Below are 22,948 nucleotides of genomic sequence, written 5' to 3'. Positions count from 1 at the left end.
AAATGTATATATTATTGAATTTATCTTAATGTTATATTTCTATTTACTATAAAATATTAGCATTAATTTTTTAAAATAATAGAGGTAAAATATATTACAGTAAAAAAAAATTTAATTTTTTTAAAAAAATTTGAGCGTATTGATCATCATTTTTTAAAATTTTAGGGACGTAAATCTCGTATTCGCTTCTGATTTCTGAATTCGTCCGCCTCTCGGTCTCCGTCAGGACCGCCACTCTCCAAAAAATAAACCTGCAGGGGCAATCTAGTCATTATGGAACCAAAACCATACGAAAACCAATCGAAGACTACCAGATAAGCTTTTAGTCGCAAGCAGTGGATTAAACCCGCCAAAATCCCCGCTCTATCAGCAAGTACCAACCTTCCTTTCCGTTCATGGCCTTCACTTTATCCTCTCCCATTCTCCCTCACAAGCTCTCTTTCAGTTTCTCCGCCGCTCCAAAGCGCTCTTTTCTCTCATCCCAGTTCACATTTCTACTCAACAGGAATGAAGCTACAAGATTTGGCCATTTCAAGATTCACTGCAAGCGTACAAACATTAATGATACAAGGGTAAGTTTTTTTTTGTCCTTTTTCCTCGTGGAATTGATAATTTCGTGTATTTAGTTGTAAATGGTTTCAAAATTTCGGCGGCGCGATAATGTTAATGTAGGAGTCTAGGAGATTTGTGATTACACCATCTGAACTCTTCTTATTAATCAATGCCGTGCAATTCTTTATGAAATTGTGGAAAATTGCTTTCTAGACAAATGTTATATGGTGATTAGTTTAATTTTGAAATGCATATTGTTTGTTTTCGAATGGTGTGAAACTTATTAAAGTATCTTTGGTTTATATGTAAACCCCATTTTGACGAAAAATTAATTAGTTGAGAGCTACTTACTCATAAAAATGACTGTGATCATTCGACTTGAGGCATTGCTGTAGGTTTTGTTATTTATTTCTCTGACTATATGCATTAGATACTAAATTTATGAAATAGTGGTCAGATGATTCCAAACTAATGGTGGGTGGAAAAGGTGTCAATTTGGCCTAGTTGGTAATGTTGCCTGGTAACTATATTAGAGACCCCAGATTGGGGTTTGTATTGAGGACCACAGGTCATATCTGGCCTACGTCATGGAATAGGCATGTTAGTCTATTTGAATTTGTAATCCATCCATTCTTTTTACTTATACTTCTTAAGATTCTTATAGATTGCTTTCTCCTTTATTGCCTTCATTGGTGCTCATGGCAGTCATGGTGGTGGTGGAGGTAATCATAGAGATGAATAGGAAGGGATTTGGAGTGTGGTTTATCACAAAAGCTGTCTGTGGCCGGGTGCTTAAAGGGATAGTAGAAATACCTGCAGAATTACTATTGGTGTCATGTTTGAACTAGTAAAGTGCCATAGTTGTCTAGCAGATGTGTCCCTTTCCATCTAGTGATGGCTATTCTGTTCATTCAATATAAGTTTTTTCAAATAGCGAGGTACCCTTTATTTATAACCCCTTCCACTGCTAAAACACAGGAACCAAGTTTAGCAAATTACAAATGTTATAATGTCACGTTTCAGTAACATAACAACTATCATATACTGTTGCAGCCAATTTTGTGTCTAGTATAGTTAAAATCTGCTCTGATTTACCCGATTCAGTTCTTATCTTCTTACTGAATGATTAGAGCTATACTTTTGGACCAGAAGAAAGATGAAACTATATTTCTCTATTGAGGTCCTCCTTGCTTTTAAATGGATTTCCGATTATGCAGGAACCAGTGCACCAGCATGATCTTCCTACCAAATTATTCATATCAACTTTTCAACATGGAATGAAAGCAGTAAAGACTTTGATTGCAACAATTCTTATTTTTGTCCAAATTTCTACTCCACTATGCTTGGTTGGCTGGGACTTTTGGTCAGTTTTCCCCGCAAATGCAGTGCTTTATTCTCCTGACACAAAGGTCCCAAGAACTGGAGAACTTGCTTTGAGAAGGGCTATCCCTGCAAATGCAAACATGAAGGCAATACAGGTGGTACTAGTAACATAATTTTTTTCCACTTCTCTAACTTACTTTGTAATCAGTAGCTTTTTCTTTTAAGGCTTCTTTGGAGGATATATCATTTTTGCTAAGGATTCCACAGAGAAAACCTTACGGAACCATGGAGGGTAATGTGAAGAAAGCACTAAAGGTATTATTTGTCCAATTTTCTCCCGCTCTCTCTCTCTCTCTCTCTCTCTTTACTTAAGAAACAATGTATTAAGAATGAGAATAACCTTCTATCTACGAGTGGTCTTAATATATATTTTGCAGCCCAGCGAGTGTTAAAAAAAATCAACTAACGGAGACTTATTTCACTTTGTAAACCTTCAGCCATTAACTTCTTTTCTTCTCTCGTTATCCAAGTCATCTATTATGATTCAGTTTCCGGAAATTTGCATTATTGTTTTTCTTTCCTGACTTTAGATAGCAATGGACGAAAAGGACTCTATACTGGCAAGTATTCCAGCGGATCTAAAGGAAAAGGGTTCTACACTGTATGCATTCTCATTGACGGGAAGGTATAAGAATTTACTTGGAAATAAGAAATACAGCTTAATTTAATGTGAGAAAACACTTAGAATCTTTATATATCTTTCACTCATATTGACTAACTACTATGCCCAATGTTGGGTTGATTAAGAACATTTACAATGTATAATGACCTATGAAGTGCTATAAGCATTTTAATATCTCCCACTTGTTTACATGTCTACAAAGAGCCACAATTACACGTCTGCAGAATTACATGCTTTCAAGAAACCGAAAATGTAAAGAAAGCTCTTTATGTTTTATAAGCTACAGTTATTTTGTTTACACGACAGCAGTCTTCAAAGGAATAATTTATCTATAAAATGCTCATGTAATTGATTACAAAATCTGCTTGCATGGTCCATTGCTGAACACACTTAAATGATATTATAGTTTTCTTTTCTGTAGGGTGGACTGCAAGCACTTCTAAAGTGTATCAAGGATCAGGACCCAGATAAAGTATCTGTTGGCCTTGCATCTTCACTGGATACAGTTGCAGAACTGGAGTCGCTACAGGTTTTGCGGTTCCTTTGTAATTTTAGATGATCCTTCTATGATCCGCATATCTATTCGACAAATGACTTGACTTTCTTCAGTTTCCAGTAATTGTAAATTGATAGTTATGCAACTTGGATCATATGAGAACGTGTAAAAATCTCAAGTTAATATTATTGTTAGCAACAGGCTCCTGGGTTATCCTTTTTGTTGCCAGAGCAATACAAGAAATATCCGAGGTCAGTATTTTCTGTTGATTGTCTTATAACTTCTAATTCTCTATTTTAGTGACGGTGGTTATATGGGTATCCTAGAAAGTGATGTTACTCAAACAAGTTATTCTAGTGTCTGTCCTTATGGTTGTTTCTATTTCCATATCCACAATGAGTCAAATCTTGTTGCAGAAACGCAAGTACTTTTATTGGTATTGTATGATCTGGAATTAGAATGCGGTACTCGTTTATTTTTTGGTTAACAGGGAGAGGAATTGTCCAACTTACCATTGAGAAGGGAGATGGTTCAGCATTTTCTCCCGAAGCTGGTGGTGAACCAAGGAAAACTGCCACAATTCAGGTAGATGAATTTAACTTAATTAAGCATCATTATGTGTTTTCCTTTTTTATTTTTCATTTTTAGAAACGGATAACTATGGTAAGCTGCATGCATTAGTTCTTGTTAATTTTCTAGAAGTCTTAGGTGTATTAATTTCTGCAAACTCGTGAATTTCCTTTCATCAAAATGAGCTATTACATTGCTTCTATTCTTCTTAGTGTGTTATTGTGTTTTCTGCTAGTAATTGACTGTTAATTGATTAAGGTTGTTCTAGATGGATATTCAGCGCCAATAACAGCTGGGAATGTCGCAAAGCTGGTAAGGTGGTTGAATCTCACCTCAGCCTTGTGATGTACTTTGTACAGTCATCATATAATCTGGATTTTTCCTGTTATTTTTCACCGTCTACTTTCAGGTTTGATGACTGCAGTGGTTTTTAAAGAAATCTAAAGACTCAATAAACATTCTTTTCCTTGCATGGAAAACTTAGAATTACAGAAGTACGTGTACTCTCCTGATAAAATACATTAAACCATTCAATAAACTTTCAGGTGATTGATGGAGCATATGATGGGACAAGGCTAAATTGTACGAACCAAGCTGTTCTGACAGAAAAAGGTCTAGATAAGGGCAGTGATTACAATTTGCCCTTGGAAATAATGCCATCAGGGCAATTTGAGCCATTGTACAGGACAGCCTTAAACGTGCAGGTAAACATTGCATGTTTTGATGCAGTTAACAATCCGTAACATTGCATGTTTTGATGCACTTAACAATACGTTGTCTTACTTCTTAAAATTAAAAAAAAAAAATGTTATCTTACGTCTTCATTCTTTAATTTTCACTTGGAAGGATGGAGAATTGCCGGTTCTTCCTTTATCAGTATATGGAGCTGTTGCAATGGCACATAGTGAAGACTCAGAGGAATACTCTGCCCCGTATCAGTTTTTCTTCTATCTTTATGACAAAAGAAATGTGAGCAAATTACATCACATCATTAGAACCCAGACATAACAGGCTTTTGTTCAACATGTCCCTATTCCTTTTCCGTATGGTCTCTACTGTGCTTTTGATTTATCTAGACTGATATATTCTCACATGTACTTGTTCTGTAGGCTGGCCTAGGGGGGTTATCTTTCGATGAAGGGCAATTTTCCGTTTTTGGGTAAATTATTAAACCTCTATCATGTCATTTTCTTTTTTGTCTTGGCTAGCGGCTGTAAGCAAGCTAGAGACCGTTTGGTGCTTGAACTGATTATACTTTTCTTCTAATTTGCAGGTACACAACGGTGGGGAGAGACATTCTGCCACAGATCAAAACTGGGGATGTCATTCAATCTGCGAAGCTTATGGAAGGTCAAGATCGCCTTGTATTGCCAAATGAGAGTTGATTTGCGGATTATCTTCATCTCCTTTCCTGACTTTTTGCTGTATTCCCAAATGAGAGTTGCATTTTTAAAGAATAAACAGCTTTTTAGTCGACCTTTCTGTTCCTGTAGGAACGTCTCATAGTTCGTATGCCATCAAGAACTAAAATCTTTAAAGCCCCCAGTTTTGCCAAAGAAAGCACAATTTACGGCAAAATAAAAAATGGATGCCATGAAAACCATATATTTACATGAAGGAGAGAGTGTGACAGGTAGCTGAAAATATTATACAAGCTTCCTAGTAATATGAAAGGAAGTTTGCATGTATTATTATTACACAATAACTTGATAATTAGCTTGCTTAGAGTTCTGTACAAATCATCATAAAGCAAACCACTTCCCTAAAGCAAACTTCACTTCAGAAATCATACCTCGATTCATTTCATTTGCTTCTGCACAGTCGTTCCTTCCAAGAACTAGCATTTGCAAATTGCTTTGGCCTCGTGACATTTCGCTGATCATAAGAACAAGAGTGCAATAAGCTTTGCTTTATTTATTTATCTATTTATTTTTGTTTTTAACATAAAAAAGGGAAGAATTAAAGATGATGACAGAAATAAAAAAGAAAAGAAAAAGAAAAAGATTTCTTAAACGAATGGAGTGAAGTATTGAAGAACTTACCAGAGCTCCTAGCTCCAACCAGAGGGGCTCTACCAGTATCTACAGAAGGGTGCAAGGAGGCTTTTAGTGTTGGGATCATCCCACTCCAGTGCATCCCAGCGATCTTTGCCAATGTCGATCTCAAGAGAGCGGGGATTTAATGGTTGACCATTTAGAAGATGGGGAAGCAAGACAGGCAACCTCTTTATCTCTGGACATCGCAACACAGTAATGGTTTCCAGAGAATTACAAACTAATGTCGAACGACAGCTACAAATGCTCATTAAATTTGGTAGTAGGTTCAAAAAGAGAACTCTTAATTTGGGAAGAGCCAATGATTTGATGGAATTATTTCCTGCTGCTTCATTGTTTTCTCCTTCTTCATCATCATCTGACGCGGCTATTATTTCCTCAAGTCCTCCACAATTATTAACTGTAATCTCTTCCAAGTTTTGGAGCGATGGTAGCAACTCAGGCGAGAACAGCTTTCGTATTTTATCACAACGATACATGAATAAACTCTTGAGACGAAAAACAATGTTTGGCGGTGATGGTGTTTGTGTTCGTAGTGAGGAAGCATTAACTTCGTCTTCTGCAATTTGAAAAATGGCCTTCAAGTCGACCAACCCTAGAAGCGACAAGACCTCAAGGGTCTCGAGGATGCCATAACAGGACAAACAAAACACAAACTCCATCTGTTTGCACCAGCAAATCATGCATTCCCTCAAGTCAGTTGTATCTTTCAAAGAAGGAACATCCCTTAAGCTTCTCATACCACCACACGCATGAAATAACAACTTCTGAATGTCATGAGGGAGCACAACAGAATTTTCACAAATACGTAACTCAACAAGTGAAACAAATTTATCCCACTCCCCGGGTGTATATGAATAATAGTTCTTCCCCACAGTAAAATAATACTTGCTGAATCTTCTTCGGGATTGCAGAGATAAGTACCACTGATAGTCTTGCAGATTATCGAATCGCACTCTAAAAATTTCCAATTTCGTCAATCTCAAAATGTCTTCTACGTTTTCAAAGGCAATAGCTTCCAACCGCAAGTGCTGAATACGGGAGAGATTCGATAACATACCATCAGGAATTTGTTGTAGACCATACGAATTCAAATCAAGGTACGTGAGATGTGCCAACATTTCCAATCCCCGAGGAACAACGTCAATTCCCGTGCGTCCAAGATCCAACTTCTTTAAAGCGCTAAGTTTGGCCAAAGAAGGCACATGCCTTAGCAAAGAGCAACCATGAACCATCAATGCTGTGAGGTTTATTAAACCGGATATGGAATCTGGCAGACGCAGAAGATAATTATTTTCAGACAGATCGAGAATCTTTAGCCCAATCATGTGTTCAAAGAAAGATTCAGGAATCTCGCTTATGTCGTTATCTTGCAACAACAACGTTGAGAGAGTTCTGCAGTTTGAAAATGGGAAGTTGGAGGGAATTTCTGTCATACGGCACCGCATTAAAGAAACCTTCTCGACGTCATCTTTCCATTCTTCCTCAAGAAGTAGTGGTCTGATTTTGCCAGCTTTTACTAAATACCGAGGACTCACAGCAGTAATATGCAATGCCATATCTCTTACAAGATCATGCATCTTTACACATTTCCCCTCTGCGGCACTTTCTAACAAACAATTGTTTTCTAGCTTATGTAAAATTGCAAGACCCTTGTAATGCGTTGCTTGTCTAGTCTCCATTTCATCTATGAGCCCCTCGACAATCCAATATTCTATGAGCTCCTCCTTAGGAATATCAAAGTCTTCAGGATACAATGCACAACATAAAAAGCAACGCTTGATTTTTGGATCCATTAAACGATCATAGCTAAACTTCAATCTTGGAATTACCTCATCTGCCATACCCTCAACGCTGGTTGAATTCTCTTTTAATTCATTTAACGCGTTCTTCCACAAGTCAACGTCATCCTCAGACTTCATACTGCTAGCTACTGTAACAATTGCGAGAGGCAGACCAGCACACTGCTCCACGACTTGTTTTAAAATTGGTTCTATAGTCGGAATGCGCAACAGGTAATCTCCAACATGCTTCGAGAACAAACGCAATGCCTCGTCTTCGGAAAGCAAATCAACTGGGATTACCTCACAACCCATCGATCGAGCCACTTCTTTTGACCGTGTTGTTAGAACTAATTTGCACCCATTGTCTACAGTTGGCTCAGGGATTCCAACATCATCGAGGAAAAATCTCTTCCACGCATCATCTAAAATCAACACATATCTCTTTCTTTCTTTCAACATTTCTGACAACTCTGCCGTCCGCTTGGTTTTATCCTCAGCCGGTAGAGGTTTATTCAAAGCAGATGCAATGCTTCTCTGTATCTTCTCGACATCAAATTCTTGGGATACGGTCACCCAAATTACTGTATCAAACTTGGTTTCCTTCAAGAGCTCGTTGTGGACATGCTTCATGATTGTTGTCTTTCCTATCCCGCCCATCCCACAAACTCCAATCTTGCATACTGTGCCACCCATCAAGTGTCCCCAAACTTTTTCTTTGACAGTAGCTTCACCGACCAGTTCTTGAGTTGGTATCAACTGCCCAACATTTGAAGGAGGATCAATTACCAAACTAGTAGGAAAACTACCTTGATCATAAACTTCAATTAGTTCCTTGATCTTCTCGTCAATAAGTTTCCCCAGACAAGCACGAGATACATATCTGCATTTACTAGCTTTATCTTCTAGACTTTGTGCCTCATTACTCACTTTCTCTGCTTTCTTTAACCATTTTTCGACTTCTTTCTTTGGTGCCTTTCCAGAATGACACTCTGCACTCAATCTTAACTCCACATCTTCCTTGCGGCAATTCAGATCTTCCTTCTTGCTTCTAAGAGTATCCAAAAATATCTTAAGGTTTCTGTGATAGTTCCAGTACTTACAAATTGGAGGTCCTAAAAAGTTTATGATTTCAATGACTGCCCCTGGCTCCATTTCCCTGTATTATATAGATAGATTTGAGCATGAGATTGTTATTCTATCTGCTGTGAAAACTTTTAAATGGTAAGAATTCCTCACACATTAACATTGTTTCAGACATCTTTAAAATCAAAACAAAGAACTTCACTTTTTTTAGAGGATAAATAATTACTCCAATATGAACCAATTTGCGTGTTCTTGCGTTTATAGCGTCTTTGGTTACAGGATAAGAACATTTAATTGGATTATATTTTATCTAAGAGTAATGATACAGCCACAAACTCTTGTACAAACTTATTTTGTACAAACTGATGTGGCATAATAAGATTGGTTGAATTAAATATCATTTGGCCCACATGATTTGTTTTTATTAATTTATATTTTCATTCAACTAATCTTATCATGCCACATCAGTTTGTACAAAATAAATTTGTACAAGAGTTTGTGGCTGTATCATTACTCTTTATCTAATCATATATTTTGAAGGATTCTCCGTTTAATACCTTATAGGCAAATATCACGTACTTCTTAATGTTTCAAACTTCATCAAAATTACCTCAATTTTTTTTTTCTTTTGCAACTTTCCACTTAAAATTTACGAAGTGTATCACACTTCACTTTGGGTAAAATTCTATTTAGTCCCTATATTTTAAAATTAATATTCATTTAATCTCTATATTTTTAAAAATGTTTCGAAACATCCCTGCCATTAAAGTATTGATACCCCTACCGTTACTTTTTATTTCTTTTGGCTTATTTTTACAATATTATCCTTTTATAATAATTTTTTGTTTGGATATTAATAAAAAGAAAATAATTAAATTACCAATTTAACCCTAAAAATAAAAAAAAATTATAAAATGATCATTTTGCTATTAAATGTAAAAAGACTATTTATCGATCTTTATTTTAGATGCTTTTGAAATGTATCGTTATTTTGGATTGATAAGAACAAAATGCAAACTCTAAATTTCCCCATAACTTATTTTACGTTGTAATTTTTTATTGATAGAGAACACAATGTAATGTTCAAAGTTTCCCACAATTGCTTTTTTGTTATCATTGTCGAAGATATGTTACTCAAGATAGAATGTATGAGAAGTGGTTCTTAATTTATGTTGCAAATGAGTTACAAATTAGCTAGGCTAATTACTTAGGTGATTATATATATACAAATTAATAGGTTTCATGAATTTATAAAGCTAATTTAATTTAATTCGTAGGGTTATTGGTCTAACAACTACAAAATGAAATCTATTTTTTGTTATTTAGCTAGCATTAAATAGACTTTTTACAATTAGGAGGAAAACGGTCATTTTGTTAATACTTTGTTAAATCTTCTAAAGGTATTAATGAAGCAAAAAAGTCATACACTTTATAAAATTCTATTAGATAGTTGTAAAAGAAAAAAATTGATGTAGTTTTGATAAAATGCTAAACATCGAGTCGTTGGTGGATATTTGCCCATCTCTTATTGAGAGAAAAATTTATCCCATAGTTTCCCATGATATAAATAACTTAGGGTAACTCAAATATTTAAAAGAGACTTTTTAAAATTTACTCAATAAAAATATTTCCCTTTCTTATTAATAAATTAGTTTAATAATTATTGAATGAAATAACAATGTAATTGAAATATCTAATAAAAAGTATAATTATTTTCAATAGCGAAAGAATGTAATAGTTAAATATTCTTAATAATGGTTATTAGTTATTATTATTATTACTACTAACAAAATTTATAATCTAGTCCGATCTTATGCTTGCCAAACAAAAGACAAGAGAATGCTAAATGTACACTGCTTGGCATTGAATTAAAAGTTATATAATATCTTTATTGAGATAGAAGTTACAGGTATGAAATAAAAGCTGGTAGATATTTGGTAAATACATTAGTTGTGATCTAAAAGTTTTTTTTAATTAAAATTTGTATTAAAATAAAGGGTTAATTCCACCCTACAGGGAAAAAAAAAAGAAATATATCGGGTTTATTAATTTTTATAATTGAATTTTCACATTTCACACCTTAAACGTTAAAGATAACAACCAAACCAATGATTTTGGGTGTGCGGTAGAAGAAGTTGAAACAGTTGTGGGCAAAATAGAAAATTTTGGAAGATTTGAGAGTAGGGCGCAATTAATCCTAAAATAAAAGGGTGATGAAATCTTCACCTCATAGTTTTTATAAATCCACCTCGTTTCAAAAAATACTTAATATTTTCAAGAAATTTCAAATAAAGAAGAATTTTGGAGAATTAATTTATTAAATTTATCTTAATTTACTCTTTTTATGACTTAGATTTCTTATTACATTTGATTACAAAAGTTTTTTGGGCATAAATTTTTTATTATTTTATTTTTATAAGGTAAAACCATCAAGAATTTACTTTAACTTCAATAGTTTTATAATTTTATACTAAAAGCATTTTTTATAATTAATACTACTTTATTAGTATGATTATTAAACTTTAATTACACTACCATAGGGTCTTTATGGCACAATATTCATGTAAATTATTGGGCTATCTAATTTATGTTGTTTACATGTAAGGATAGTGAAAATAATAATGAAATTTTATTTAAAAATATTTGATTATAAGTCACAAAATTAAATACCTAAATTATTAGATACAATAAGTCAAGTTTATTGAGGTAATTTGGTCATTTTATATCATAATAATAAAATAGTAAAATAAAACTTAAATTACGGTTTATAATCAAACATGGTCAATGAAACCTAAGAAAAAAATTATTAGAAGAATTTAATTGATAGGCTATACAATACTTTTATTAATTTGTATTTGTAAAAGATATTGTGAACTCACTATAATTATTTTTTAGAAGTGGGGTGGATTTACTACAATAATATGGTGGAAATATCCCCACCCAAAATAAAGTTTAAAACTTAATAAATTATATAATTACTAAATCAAATATACTATTACTTAAATAGTTATTATCTAATTTCTTAAATTATATTAAATCAACTATTCGGTAATTATAATGTATATTGAAAATATCCTTTGTCACTAGCAAACTTTTAAGTTGTGCAATAAATTAGGTAGGGGTGGACACCAACCCGTCCAACCCGTGAAACCGACCTAATCCATATGATTTTTTGCAAGTTGGGTTGAAAATTCTTAACCCAACCCAACCCGTCAACCCATTTATGTATGTGTGTTATTATAGAAATTTTGATATTTAGTGTTTGGTATTAAATAAGAATTTTAAATTATAGACTTATTTTTTTCATTAATTATGGACTAATAATTTGATTGTTAATTAAAAGATAGACTTTTTTAAAAACTCAACCCAATCAACCCAAGCCGACCCAATCCGCAGTTTTGGGGATTTAATTTTTTCAACTCGTTCTATATGCGGATTGGATTGGGTTAATATTCCACCCGACCAATTCGACTCGTGTCCACCCCCAAAATTAGGTACTATTGGACTTTCTTTTTTGCTAGCTGCTTAACAGCGCAATTACTAGACTTAAAAAGTCATTAGAGACGGTGAAATCACCATCCAAAGCTGCGATTTCGCTGTGAGCGGCCTTTTAGCGGTTGGGCATCATACCACCATCATAGTCTGAAAGAGTGTTACACGCTTTAGTGTGTGAAGGTGGTGTTGCACTATGACTCACTGCATTAAACGACAGGTCAATGTGAAGCCACGGCTTTGGGCAATAATTGCTCTATTATATACATTAACATTTATTTTATTTTGTTTTTTTAGCAACTTTGGATGACTATGACCACCATTAGTTTTTTTTTAAAGGTGGAAATAAAATTTATATATTTATTAAATATTAAAAAATGGGTGGTGTAAATATATTTTTGATAATTTTTTGGGACAATATAAATATTTTACCATGTATAGTGAGAGATAATCACCTCAGCTTCTAAGTTATAGCTACAAGTATTTGTCAATACTTTAGAGCTGTTGCTTAGAAGTTACAACTGTCCAACTATAGTATCAAAACGGATCTGTAATCCTATATAATCCAATCCAATATATCTATCATATCCAATCAAGTGAAATCTAATTCAGTCTAATCTAATTCGATGCAATATATAAAACATGCCCTTAATGTGCAATAAGATATAAAGAAAAACTTATAAAGAAGGTTGGCTTAAATAAATTGTTTCCAAGATAGAATGCTAATGTGTATAATAGAGTGTCATGCTTTCTACATTGTACAAACGTTCAGTCCAAGAACTAACATGAAAATAAATAATAACAATAATAGTAAAAGGTACCTGGGGCTGCTTTCCAGTTCTACTTTAAAGGCAGGCAATCCAAACGGCCTTCATGTTTTAGGCTTCTTGAACGATGACTCTGACAAAGAGATTGTGTGGATAATGTTGTTAAGAAATTAATTAAAATAATGAGAGGAGAGAGCATTTATTAATTCCACCAAAATTATTTCACTTGCCTGAATAAATGGGCAGGATTGGCCAATTCCTTGTCGAAGTTTTCTTGGATGAATTGAAAAGACAAAAGATGAGAACTACAGAGAATTGCGTAATACCAGAATGCAAATTCTCTAATCTCTGTCACAATTTTGTAGAAGGAAAGGCTAATCTTTCATTTTGGGATTGAGTCCAAACCAAGTGCGTTGTAACGTCAGTCAAGAATAATTCAGTGAAGAAAAGGTATCCATGAGAATGAAGCAAAGAATTGATTATATTGATACCCTACCCTGCATGTAATGTTAGGAATAACTTGTTCCAGTCCAAATGTCCAATTACCTTTTTGTATAATTTATGCGTCTAGGTCACGTAAAAATCAATAAATTTTATGATTTATTACTCACTTCTACCATTCAATTAATTAATCTCACATTACCTGAGTCTGCAGGTTTAAAAAATCAGCCCACGAATCAATATTGAGATGAAGAACTGAACTATTAGCACCCTTATAAAAAATTTTTATAATCCTTTTTAATTATCTACAGCTTTAATCTTCATTGAATTATATTAAAAGACAAAACATATACATAATTAAACCTACATTTAAACACCACTAATTTTCTTTTTTGAAAAACTATATACACCCACATGTCATATATATGTGTTATATGTTATTTAACAATTTTTATTTTTTTTAACACTTCTATTAAAAAAAAAAAATCGAAAGCCTTATGATTCTTTTTCTAGATCAAATATGGAATAGAGGCTATGGCCTACGTCCAGTCATCAATGCAATTAATGCTAAGAACGACTAATGGCATACTCGACAAACAGATTTTTGAATGATCTGCTTATGTGCTAAAAATAATTGGGAATTGAAAATCATAATTTGAATTTAACAATGGGAGAAGACCAGACTCAACGGCTAGCATTAAATAAATTCCACAACCCAAGGAACAATATTTCAATTGTGGATTTGAAAAATAGGAAACTGAATCTAAATATTGGGTTTGAACAATAAGGAACTTTATAAGATCCAAGTGAATTAATTGTATTATCTTACCAATCAATTGATAAATGACACATTATTTGGGATAATTTTTTAGGATAAAAAGTTTGAGATGTGTAGCATTACTGATAAGGAAGAATTGAAATATTGAGTTTCATCAGAACTTATTTTATTTAAGGTTATTTTGGTCATTAAGAGAGTTGTTATAAGATATTTATATTATTTTAAATTATGTAAGTATAGTGAAAAAAATAAAAAGTTTTACGAGATTTTTAGAGGGTCGCTAATACTATTATTCTAAGAGAGTAGTCCGCGATCACTATTATTAAATATTCAACAAGTAAATGAATGTTGTTAATTTTGTTCATCGTACTTTTATTATGAGACTTCACAAACCAAACACATCTGCTTAATTAGAAAAACTCAAGACGTGTCAGATGAGAGCAATAAATAAGTGTAATACCAAAATGTAATTTCTCTATGAAAAATTTGTTGAAGGGAAGGCTAATCTTGAATAAAAAAACGATAGAATCCAAACAAAGTCCATTGTGAAGCTAATAATCACGAAAGAAAAGGTATCCGTGGGAATGAAGTAAAGAATTATATTATTTGCAATGTCACGAACACAAAGAGCTTGTTCAAGTTCAATTATATTTCTGCATGGGTAATGCGCGTATTTGAGACAAATGGATAATTATGTTCCTACTTGTGAAATCATGAAAGATTAGGGAGTCCATTGTTATTATACTATTTCGCTAAAAATATGTTCTAAATTAGGGATGGGAGAATGAATAAATGAATTGTATTTGAGTCGAACCATAAATAAATTGATTTACAATTATGTTGATTTAGATTCGATTCGTTTATTAAATGAATATTCGATTTGATTCGTAAAATTTGTTTAGTAAAATTAATAAACGAATCAAATCAAATCTCGATCCGTTTACAATTCATTTATAATGGACAAAAAATAAGTAAAATAAAATATAAAAAGATTGCAAATTTAACATCCTACAAAACATAAACTTACTATGATTTATGACTGCAATATTAAACTTCAAAGTTTAAATTTTTTTTCATACATATTTAAGTATAAATAAATAATTTAATTAAACAAAATTTAAATGAATGGTTCATATTCAACATGTTTATGACCTATTTATTAAATGAATCCTAAACAAATAAATGAATCAATGTCCTCAAACTCGAATTTGATTTGTTTAATTAGCAAATTGAATTGAATTCATCCATTTATAAAACGAATAATTTTTTTCCAAACACAAACCTATTTAATTTGCATTGAATCAAATCGAATAAACGAATTCTAACCCAGATTGTCACCCCTATTCTAAATTATTTACTGGAGTTAAAGTTTACATAAATAATTTAATTCGTTCGATGTGATTTCAAGTCTACCTAAAAAATAAAATGCATTTATATTAAAAAAATGACGTGTCATTATTTAATAATTTCAAATTTAAATTAAATTTAATTAATCTCAATTTTTGTGCTCAAATTAGGACACAAGAATAGAATTACTCGAGCGACAAATGATTAGGTTGACAATAATAGTGATTTGAGCTTAAATGTTTTATTCTAATGTTAAGACCATCCTAGTGGTTCGTTTGATATCTTTCTATATCCACAAATTGTCAATTCTTGTTGTAAAATAATTGATGTCTATTCATCCAATTCTCAGTCCATTGATTCAGGTTTTTCCAGATGGATGTTCAGCAGCACCATTAACTGAATATCACTTTCAGTTTCGGGTAGTGCTTCATACAGAAGACTGCAGTGGCTTTTATTTAACAAATGAAAAGTCTCAACAGCCATTCTTCCTCCATCAAGGCAATTTTTGAGCCAATGTACAGAACAGAACAGCCTTAAAGGAGCAGGTGCATATTGCATAAATTGAATGCAGTAAACAATACATTATCTTAACTATTCTGATTCATTAATTGCATATATTGCCGGTTCCTCCTCTATCAGTACGTGGATCTGTTGCTGTGACACACAGGTGAACACTCAGAGGAGTACTCTGCCCCTTCTCAGTTACATATTGAAAGAATAAATATCATTTAACATTTCCATTGCCGTAGGCCTGTTTCATGGTTTGTATGCCGTCAGGAACTAACATTTTAAAGCCACCAGTTTTGCCAAAATAAGGCACAATTTACAGCAAAATAAAAAATGGATGCCATAAAAACCATTTATTTATGCGAGTAAGAGAGTGTGACGGGTAGCTGAAAAGATTATACATGTTCCCTTGTAATGTATAGAGGAAGTTTACATGTATTATTATTACACAATAACTAGATAATTAACGAATTACTATGCAGCTTTATTATGAGAAATAAGAAACAGAAAGCAATTAGCTTGCTTAGAGTATTATACAAATCATTATGAAGCAAATCACTTCCCTTAATGCAAACTTCACTTTAGAAATCAAAACCTCGATTCGTTTCATTTACTTCTTCATTGTTGTTCCTTCCATGAACTAACTTTTGCAAATTGCTTTGGCATGGTGACATTTCGCTGATCATAAGAACAAGAGCGCAAGAAGCTTTACTTTATTTTTATTTTTTTTGTTTTTTAACATAAAAAAGGGAGAAATTAAAAAAATAAACAAAGAAATTCATAAACAAATGAAGTATGGAAGAACTTACTAGAGTTGCTCATAACTCATCCAATAAGGAAATAGAGCTTTTGTTTATAGAAGGGCGTGAGGAGGCTCTTAGTGTTGGGATCATCCCACTGCAGTGCAGCCCAGCATTCCCAGTCAGCTTTGATCGTAAAGGAGCTGGGATTTAATGGTTGGCCGTTCAGAAGATGGGGAAGCAAGACAGGCATCCTTTTTATTACAATGATAAATACCCTATTGTTTGGGAGGAAAACATAGGTGCAAACATGGACTAATAACACAATGACATGTGTCAAGAGGAGTCAACCAAGTAAAATTATTTCGTTTCACCAGATCATTAGGGTAGCTCATAGGGATTCGGAGATAAGCTCCTTGATGAAAAGGGTAGTTTCGTCAAAACACACAACATCAAAGTGCATTCTTAAAACCCAATTTTTTATGGTCAGAGGCCGCGCATGAATAATGTATGCCACCATGAGAGAAATAAAAAATAGCTCCTTTTTGGCTAAAAGCACAGAGCCAATGGCAAAGGAGATTCCTTTGTTGAGTAATGGAAAAATGCCACGTCAGCTTCCCTATGTAGTGCCATAAAAAGCAGCAGGACCATAAACTAGAGAGGTTGGCACGTGCACAATATTAGAAGCAAAAGGGTGACTAGTGGTTTCTTTGCCCACCAAATCTAAGCATGTTACCATCTTGGGCGGCAAATTACACAAACACCCTCATCTAAAGGAGGACAATCATTAACTAAGCGCCAAGTGTCTAAAATTACTATAAAATAAAAAAAAAAAACTCAGGCACACTCCATAAAAGCTCAGGGATTTCTCCTAACTATTATCCTCCATCTTGCAGCTAAACACTTCAAACATAACAAGGCAGCCTCTAACATTTGTCCCCCTCTTTATTATTTTATTGTTTTAATTGGGTTGACCTAAAATCCAACTAAATCATCTATTACCTGTCAAGTGTCCCGAAACTTTTTCTTTGATAGTAGCTTCGCCTACTAGTTATTGCGTTAGTATCAGCTGCCCAACATTTGAAGAAGGATCAATTGCCAAACTAGTAGCAAAATTATCTTGATCGTAAATTTCAATTAGTTCCTTGATCTTCTTGTCAATAAGTTTGCCCCGACAAGCACATATACATATCTGCATTTACTGGGACCATCTAATCGAACCATTTTTCAACATTTTTCTTTGGTGTTTTTCCAGAATTACACTCTGAACTCAATTTTAACTTGACATCTTCGTACGGCAATTTAGGTTTTCCTTCTTGCTTTTAAGAATTTCCAAGAATATCCTAAGTTTTCTGTGATAGTTCCAGTATTTTCAAATTGAACCCTCTACAAAATTTATGATTTCGATAACTGTCCCTGGCTTCATTTTTGTATATTATATGGTTAGATTTGAGCATGAGATAAATGTTTTAATTGAAATGAAAATCTCTTTTAATAATAAAAAAAAAATTCTCATTTCTTTCAGGAAAAAAATTATTCTAATATAAACCATTTTTTCTTGTTATTACTTTTATGTGCAACATGAATTATAAAACTTATGAAGAAGGTTGGCTGAACTAATAATCTATTTACTTATCTGGGAGTGAGGAGTGTGGATTTTTCGTACTCCAATATTTACTTATGTATTTTAAGGAGGAATGAGAATCTCATTCCATCGACCCCACCCATTTTTTAAGTAAGGAGTGGGAATGGGGGGAGGTGGGAGTGTGAATTCACCCCACCTCTTCTTTTTTCACCTTTATTTTATTAAATTTAATATAGTTATATTTAATAAAATAAAATAAATAATATCATATTTATTTCAATAATATTATTTTATAAATTACATTTATTTAAAAATAATAATAATAAACTTATTTAAATATACTATTATTATTATTATTATTAGTTAAAAATAATAATTTACATTGGTTCAAAGTTAAAATTACTTAAAAATAATATTACTATATTTATTTAAAAATAATAATATTATATTTATTTAATATTAATAATTAATAGTAATGAAAGTTTAATCCAAGAAAATTTTTGTACTATATTATTAATAATAATGTTTAATTTGTGTTGCTTTTATTAATATTTTTAATTTACATAATTCAAATTAAAATTAATAAAAAATAGTGATTTACATAATTAAGAATATTAAAAATAATTATTAATTTACAAATATAATAAAATGAATATTTTATTTTTTGAATATATTTTTTTATTGATATTGTAATTAAAAATTATAATTCTTTAAATAAGGGTAAAGATTATAATTTGAAACAATTTACTCTCAATTTAAGATAAAGTAAACACATAAATTGGATTGTGATTTTGATTCTATACCCCCATTCTAGTGTAAGTAAACAACATACTCTTATTCTTACTTCACACTCCCAATCTAAGATTCCCTTTCTAATATAAAATGTAAACGCTACCTAAATTGTGTACAAGACAGAATGCGAATTACTCTATATATATATATATATAGAGTCATGCTTTGTATATAAAAATTCATAAAATTCGCAATTTTATTGTACTAGTGTACATGCGTTCAGTCTAAAAACTAACATGAAAATAATAATAATAATAATAATAATAATAATAATAATAATAATAATGTATAATGTATAAGGTGCCTGGGCTGATTTCTAGTTCTACTTTAAAGAGAATTAATCCAAATGGCCTCCATGTCTTAGGCTTTTTGATCAATGATTCTGACAAAGAGATTACACAGATAATGTTGTTAATAAATTAATTAAAACAATGAGCAGAGAGAGAGCAGATACTAAATATTCCACCAAAATTACTTCAATTTGCTGGAGTAACCGGGCAGGGCTGGGTAATTCCTTTTTGACCTTTCTTGGATGAAGTGAGAAACCAAAGATGAGAACTACAGATAATTGTAATATCAGAATGCAAATTCTCAAATCTCTTCATAGGTTTTGTTGAAGAAAAGGCTAATCTTGCATTTTGGTATTGAATCCAAACCAAGTGTATTGTCATGTCGGCTAAGAATGAAGCAAAGAACTAATTATATGGATACCCTAAACTGCATGAAATGTTCAAAACAAACAGTCCACGTACTTTTTTTTTATATATAATTTTATGTGTTTAATTCACACAAAATTCAATAAGATTCATAACTGGTAAAATTTTTTATTATTCTATTTTATTATTCAATTGATGAATATCACTTTAGTCGGATTTATGGGGTTAATTAAAAGATTTTGGTCATATATCACCATGTATCTAATGACCAAGTCAATATTGTTAATTTTAAGTACATAAGTTAATCTAAGACAAATTTATTTTGTTATTGGATTTTGCATTCCAAAACATGTCTATTAATTTTTTTAAAAAAGACTTGAACTTATAATTGAGAAACAGAGAAATGTAATACTATATTACAAATTCTTTATCACAATTTTATTGAAGGGAATGCAAATCTTATATAATGAGAAGGGTATAATCCGAGGCAGGTGCATGGTCAAGTTAAGAATCCGTAAAGAAAATACCTCCGCGTGTATGGAAGTTAAGAATTATACAGATACCCTACGCTGCATGCAATGTCAGGAACGGGTGCTCTTGCTCGATTAAATTTCCCGTGCGGTTACGCGGCTATTTGAAACAAATGGATAATCATGCTATTACTTGTGAAATCAGAAAAGACTAGGGACTCCAAAGTTACCTGAAAAATTGTAGCTCCAGGCCCATCATGGAATATGGAATAATGGAAATATGGTCGGGCTTCGGGCGTTTCTGCCGTTCCGCGCCGGTGCCTTTTTGGCTAGCGTGGAAATGGTTTGTCTCTCAAAAACATTGTCTTACCTTTATAAATGAGTTCTTTAATGGTGGTTAATGAAGTTAACGAAAAAGTAGTTAGTTGATATAAATTAAAACTTAAAGTGATTCTAAAATACAGTATTATACAAAAATTTATGATAGCTACTTACACTTTCAATCTTTTTAGATAATTGGGAGATAATTTCACAAAACCAAAAGATATTCCATATTAATGTAACGATAAGTCTTTTTTTTCCCCAAAAATAAGGATAGGTGGAGTCTAAAATATTTTTTGCCCTTTTGCCTTTCTTAAATTTAAACTTATGAATACTTTTGAAAAACAATCAAACTCTCTCGACTAATAGAAATAATTAAAGATAAACATAAAAGAAAAAAAGTTAGCAAAAATTTTCAAATAAAATTTTTAATTAAAACGGCTTTATGCTGCCACATAACTTATTTATGTGATCATGAAACATTGAATCCACATTTCAAAGCTTTGCTGATTTCGCATTAGAGACTAATTCATTTAGTATAAAATCTTTAAAATCAATGACATATAACATAGAATTTTTAAAACCAATGACGAGTGTACGTAATGGTTCATGCATGTCCATGAGTTCTATCGAAGCTATTATACAGAAGGATTTTGAAATAATTATGTTTGTCTAATAACATTAATCTGTCTAGAGGTTTGACATTAAAATCCTCTAGCATGTCATGTGTCCTAAAAATAGATTTTGAACTCTGATACTGACAGACAAAATTGACTGAAGAATACTTTCTTGAGTTCAATGAAAAGTTACAATCAAGACTCTACAAATTAAGAGTATTTCTTAACTTGAGCATCAAAGTATTCTATAATAATATTTTTATACCCAATTTTCACCGCTCAAAATCAAAACCCTGAAGGCAAGAATCATTTTCAAGTTCTTTTTCTTAATTTTTGCCGGTATTGAAAGTTGGAAAATTGAAAATAGACAATTATAATAACTTATAAGTTTTATCCAAAGTTAATAAAAATTTTCCACAAGCCCCACCGCCATGAGATAATAGACAATAATAAGATTATTATAAGAAAATGTGTTTTCTTTTACATTAGCCACAAAATTCAAAGAAAATCCAAAACAAATTTCACGTACAATATTTCCATAAGCAAACAAAAATAGGAACTCTGTGATCTGCATTTTCAAGCACGGCCATGAAATTTTCAGTGGTTTACAAAATTTTGAGTCAGCTCTCACATTCACATCTACAAGTTACTAGATTATCTTTTAATTGACCAATAAGGAGATATTTTAGAAATGTAGGTTTCTTGCCCACAGTTTGTGGGCCACGATGGGCCCCACAAGCATTAAACATGTGGACTCGCTCTATGGGCTAGAAATGTCCAATTCTTGAATAAGTGGAACCCGGTAGCCGATGAGGTGGGCTTGTTCTCTCCACTGAAGAGCCTGATGGGCATTCCAATTTCAGACAATGAATCATTGACACGATTTTTTTAATTATTTTTTTTTATTTTCTTTCATACTTTCAACCATAAATAAATAAATGGTCTAAATTATATATTTGGGTAAATTCTACATTAATAATTTAATTCATTAGACATAATTGTAAGTATATCTAGCGAGTAACAAATATTTACTATTTTTAATTATTTTAAGAATTTCAAATTTATATTTAAATAAATTAATCTCATTTTTTTAATCATATTAGTTCTTTAGAATAAAACCAATTGAGCTACCAATAATTCGGTTGATAATAAGCATAATGTGTGCTTAAATATTTTGTTATATAATATGAAATGTATTCGCATATTTGCACCAATGATAGTTTTTCTTCTTACACACAAAATTATTGTCTTTTTAAAAGTAGTTCTTAAACATGCAATTAAGTTATAATTGATTAAGTTGTTTACCTTTTCGTCTGTATTAAAAATTAAATAAAAAATGAATATAAGCTTTTTAAATCTTTTACCGTCATTCAAGGATATATATGATTATTAATATAAACAGTATTATTAGTAGGAAAATTTGAAATATAAAAATCACAATTTGTAATATTCCGAATAAATTTCTCTCACTTCTTTTCTTTCAATTATATAAAATTAAATGTAATATTAAAAAAATTGTATAAAATCAAATAAATAAAACTTGAGAAAGTTACCGAACCGGCGTCGTGTCCCCCGGCACGTGGTTTAATAAAAGAATTTTGTTTTATGAAGCAAGTCATTGGCTTTCCTTATGCGGACTGCATTTGTTATCTGAAATCATCATCGAATACCACAGAGACAATGATCTCATGTTTCATACGCAAAATAATAATCCACAACCAATATACGGTAATCATTCAACATCTAAGTCAACGTCAAATGAGAGAATCTAAAACATCATCTTAACCGTCCATTTCGTGATTTGGATCAAAAAATAAAACTCTATCATACACTATAAAATACTGGATTATCGCCAAATTATCACCCTATATAAGCCTAATCCTCTGACATT

General features: G+C 32.0%; 2 protein-coding genes across 2 annotated transcripts; one reads left to right on the top strand and one right to left on the bottom strand.

Annotated features, from left to right (window-relative positions):
- The first annotated feature begins 211 nt into the window (after positions 1–211).
- LOC18054173 (peptidyl-prolyl cis-trans isomerase CYP37, chloroplastic) lies at positions 212–5,099 on the top strand. The gene is given in 13 exon segments (XM_024178451.1): positions 212–572; positions 1,770–2,030; positions 2,101–2,190; positions 2,466–2,541; positions 2,544–2,560; positions 2,979–3,086; positions 3,255–3,304; positions 3,512–3,638; positions 3,882–3,935; positions 4,169–4,327; positions 4,470–4,592; positions 4,733–4,782; positions 4,897–5,099. Coding segments are annotated over 13 exon segments (1,404 nt in total). The 5' UTR covers positions 212–395; the 3' UTR covers positions 5,009–5,099.
- Positions 5,100–5,459: 360 nt separating this feature from the next.
- LOC18054172 (probable disease resistance protein At4g27220) lies at positions 5,460–8,613 on the bottom strand. Its single transcript, XM_024178450.1, has 3 exons — positions 6,491–8,613; positions 5,666–6,367; positions 5,460–5,498 (listed from the first exon to the last, which is right to left on the bottom strand). The coding sequence occupies exons 1-2, from the start codon at positions 8,611–8,613 to the stop codon at positions 5,695–5,697; spliced, it is 2,796 nt and encodes a 931-aa protein (XP_024034218.1). The 3' UTR covers positions 5,460–5,498; positions 5,666–5,694.
- Positions 8,614–22,948: the final 14,335 nt, after the last annotated feature.

This window comes from Citrus clementina, unplaced genomic scaffold (assembly GCF_000493195.1).
Source record: "Citrus clementina cultivar Clemenules unplaced genomic scaffold, Citrus_clementina_v1.0 scaffold_1, whole genome shotgun sequence".
NCBI classification, from domain to species: Eukaryota; Viridiplantae; Streptophyta; class Magnoliopsida; order Sapindales; family Rutaceae; genus Citrus; species Citrus x clementina.
This window is presented reverse-complemented; position numbering and strand designations above follow the sequence as displayed.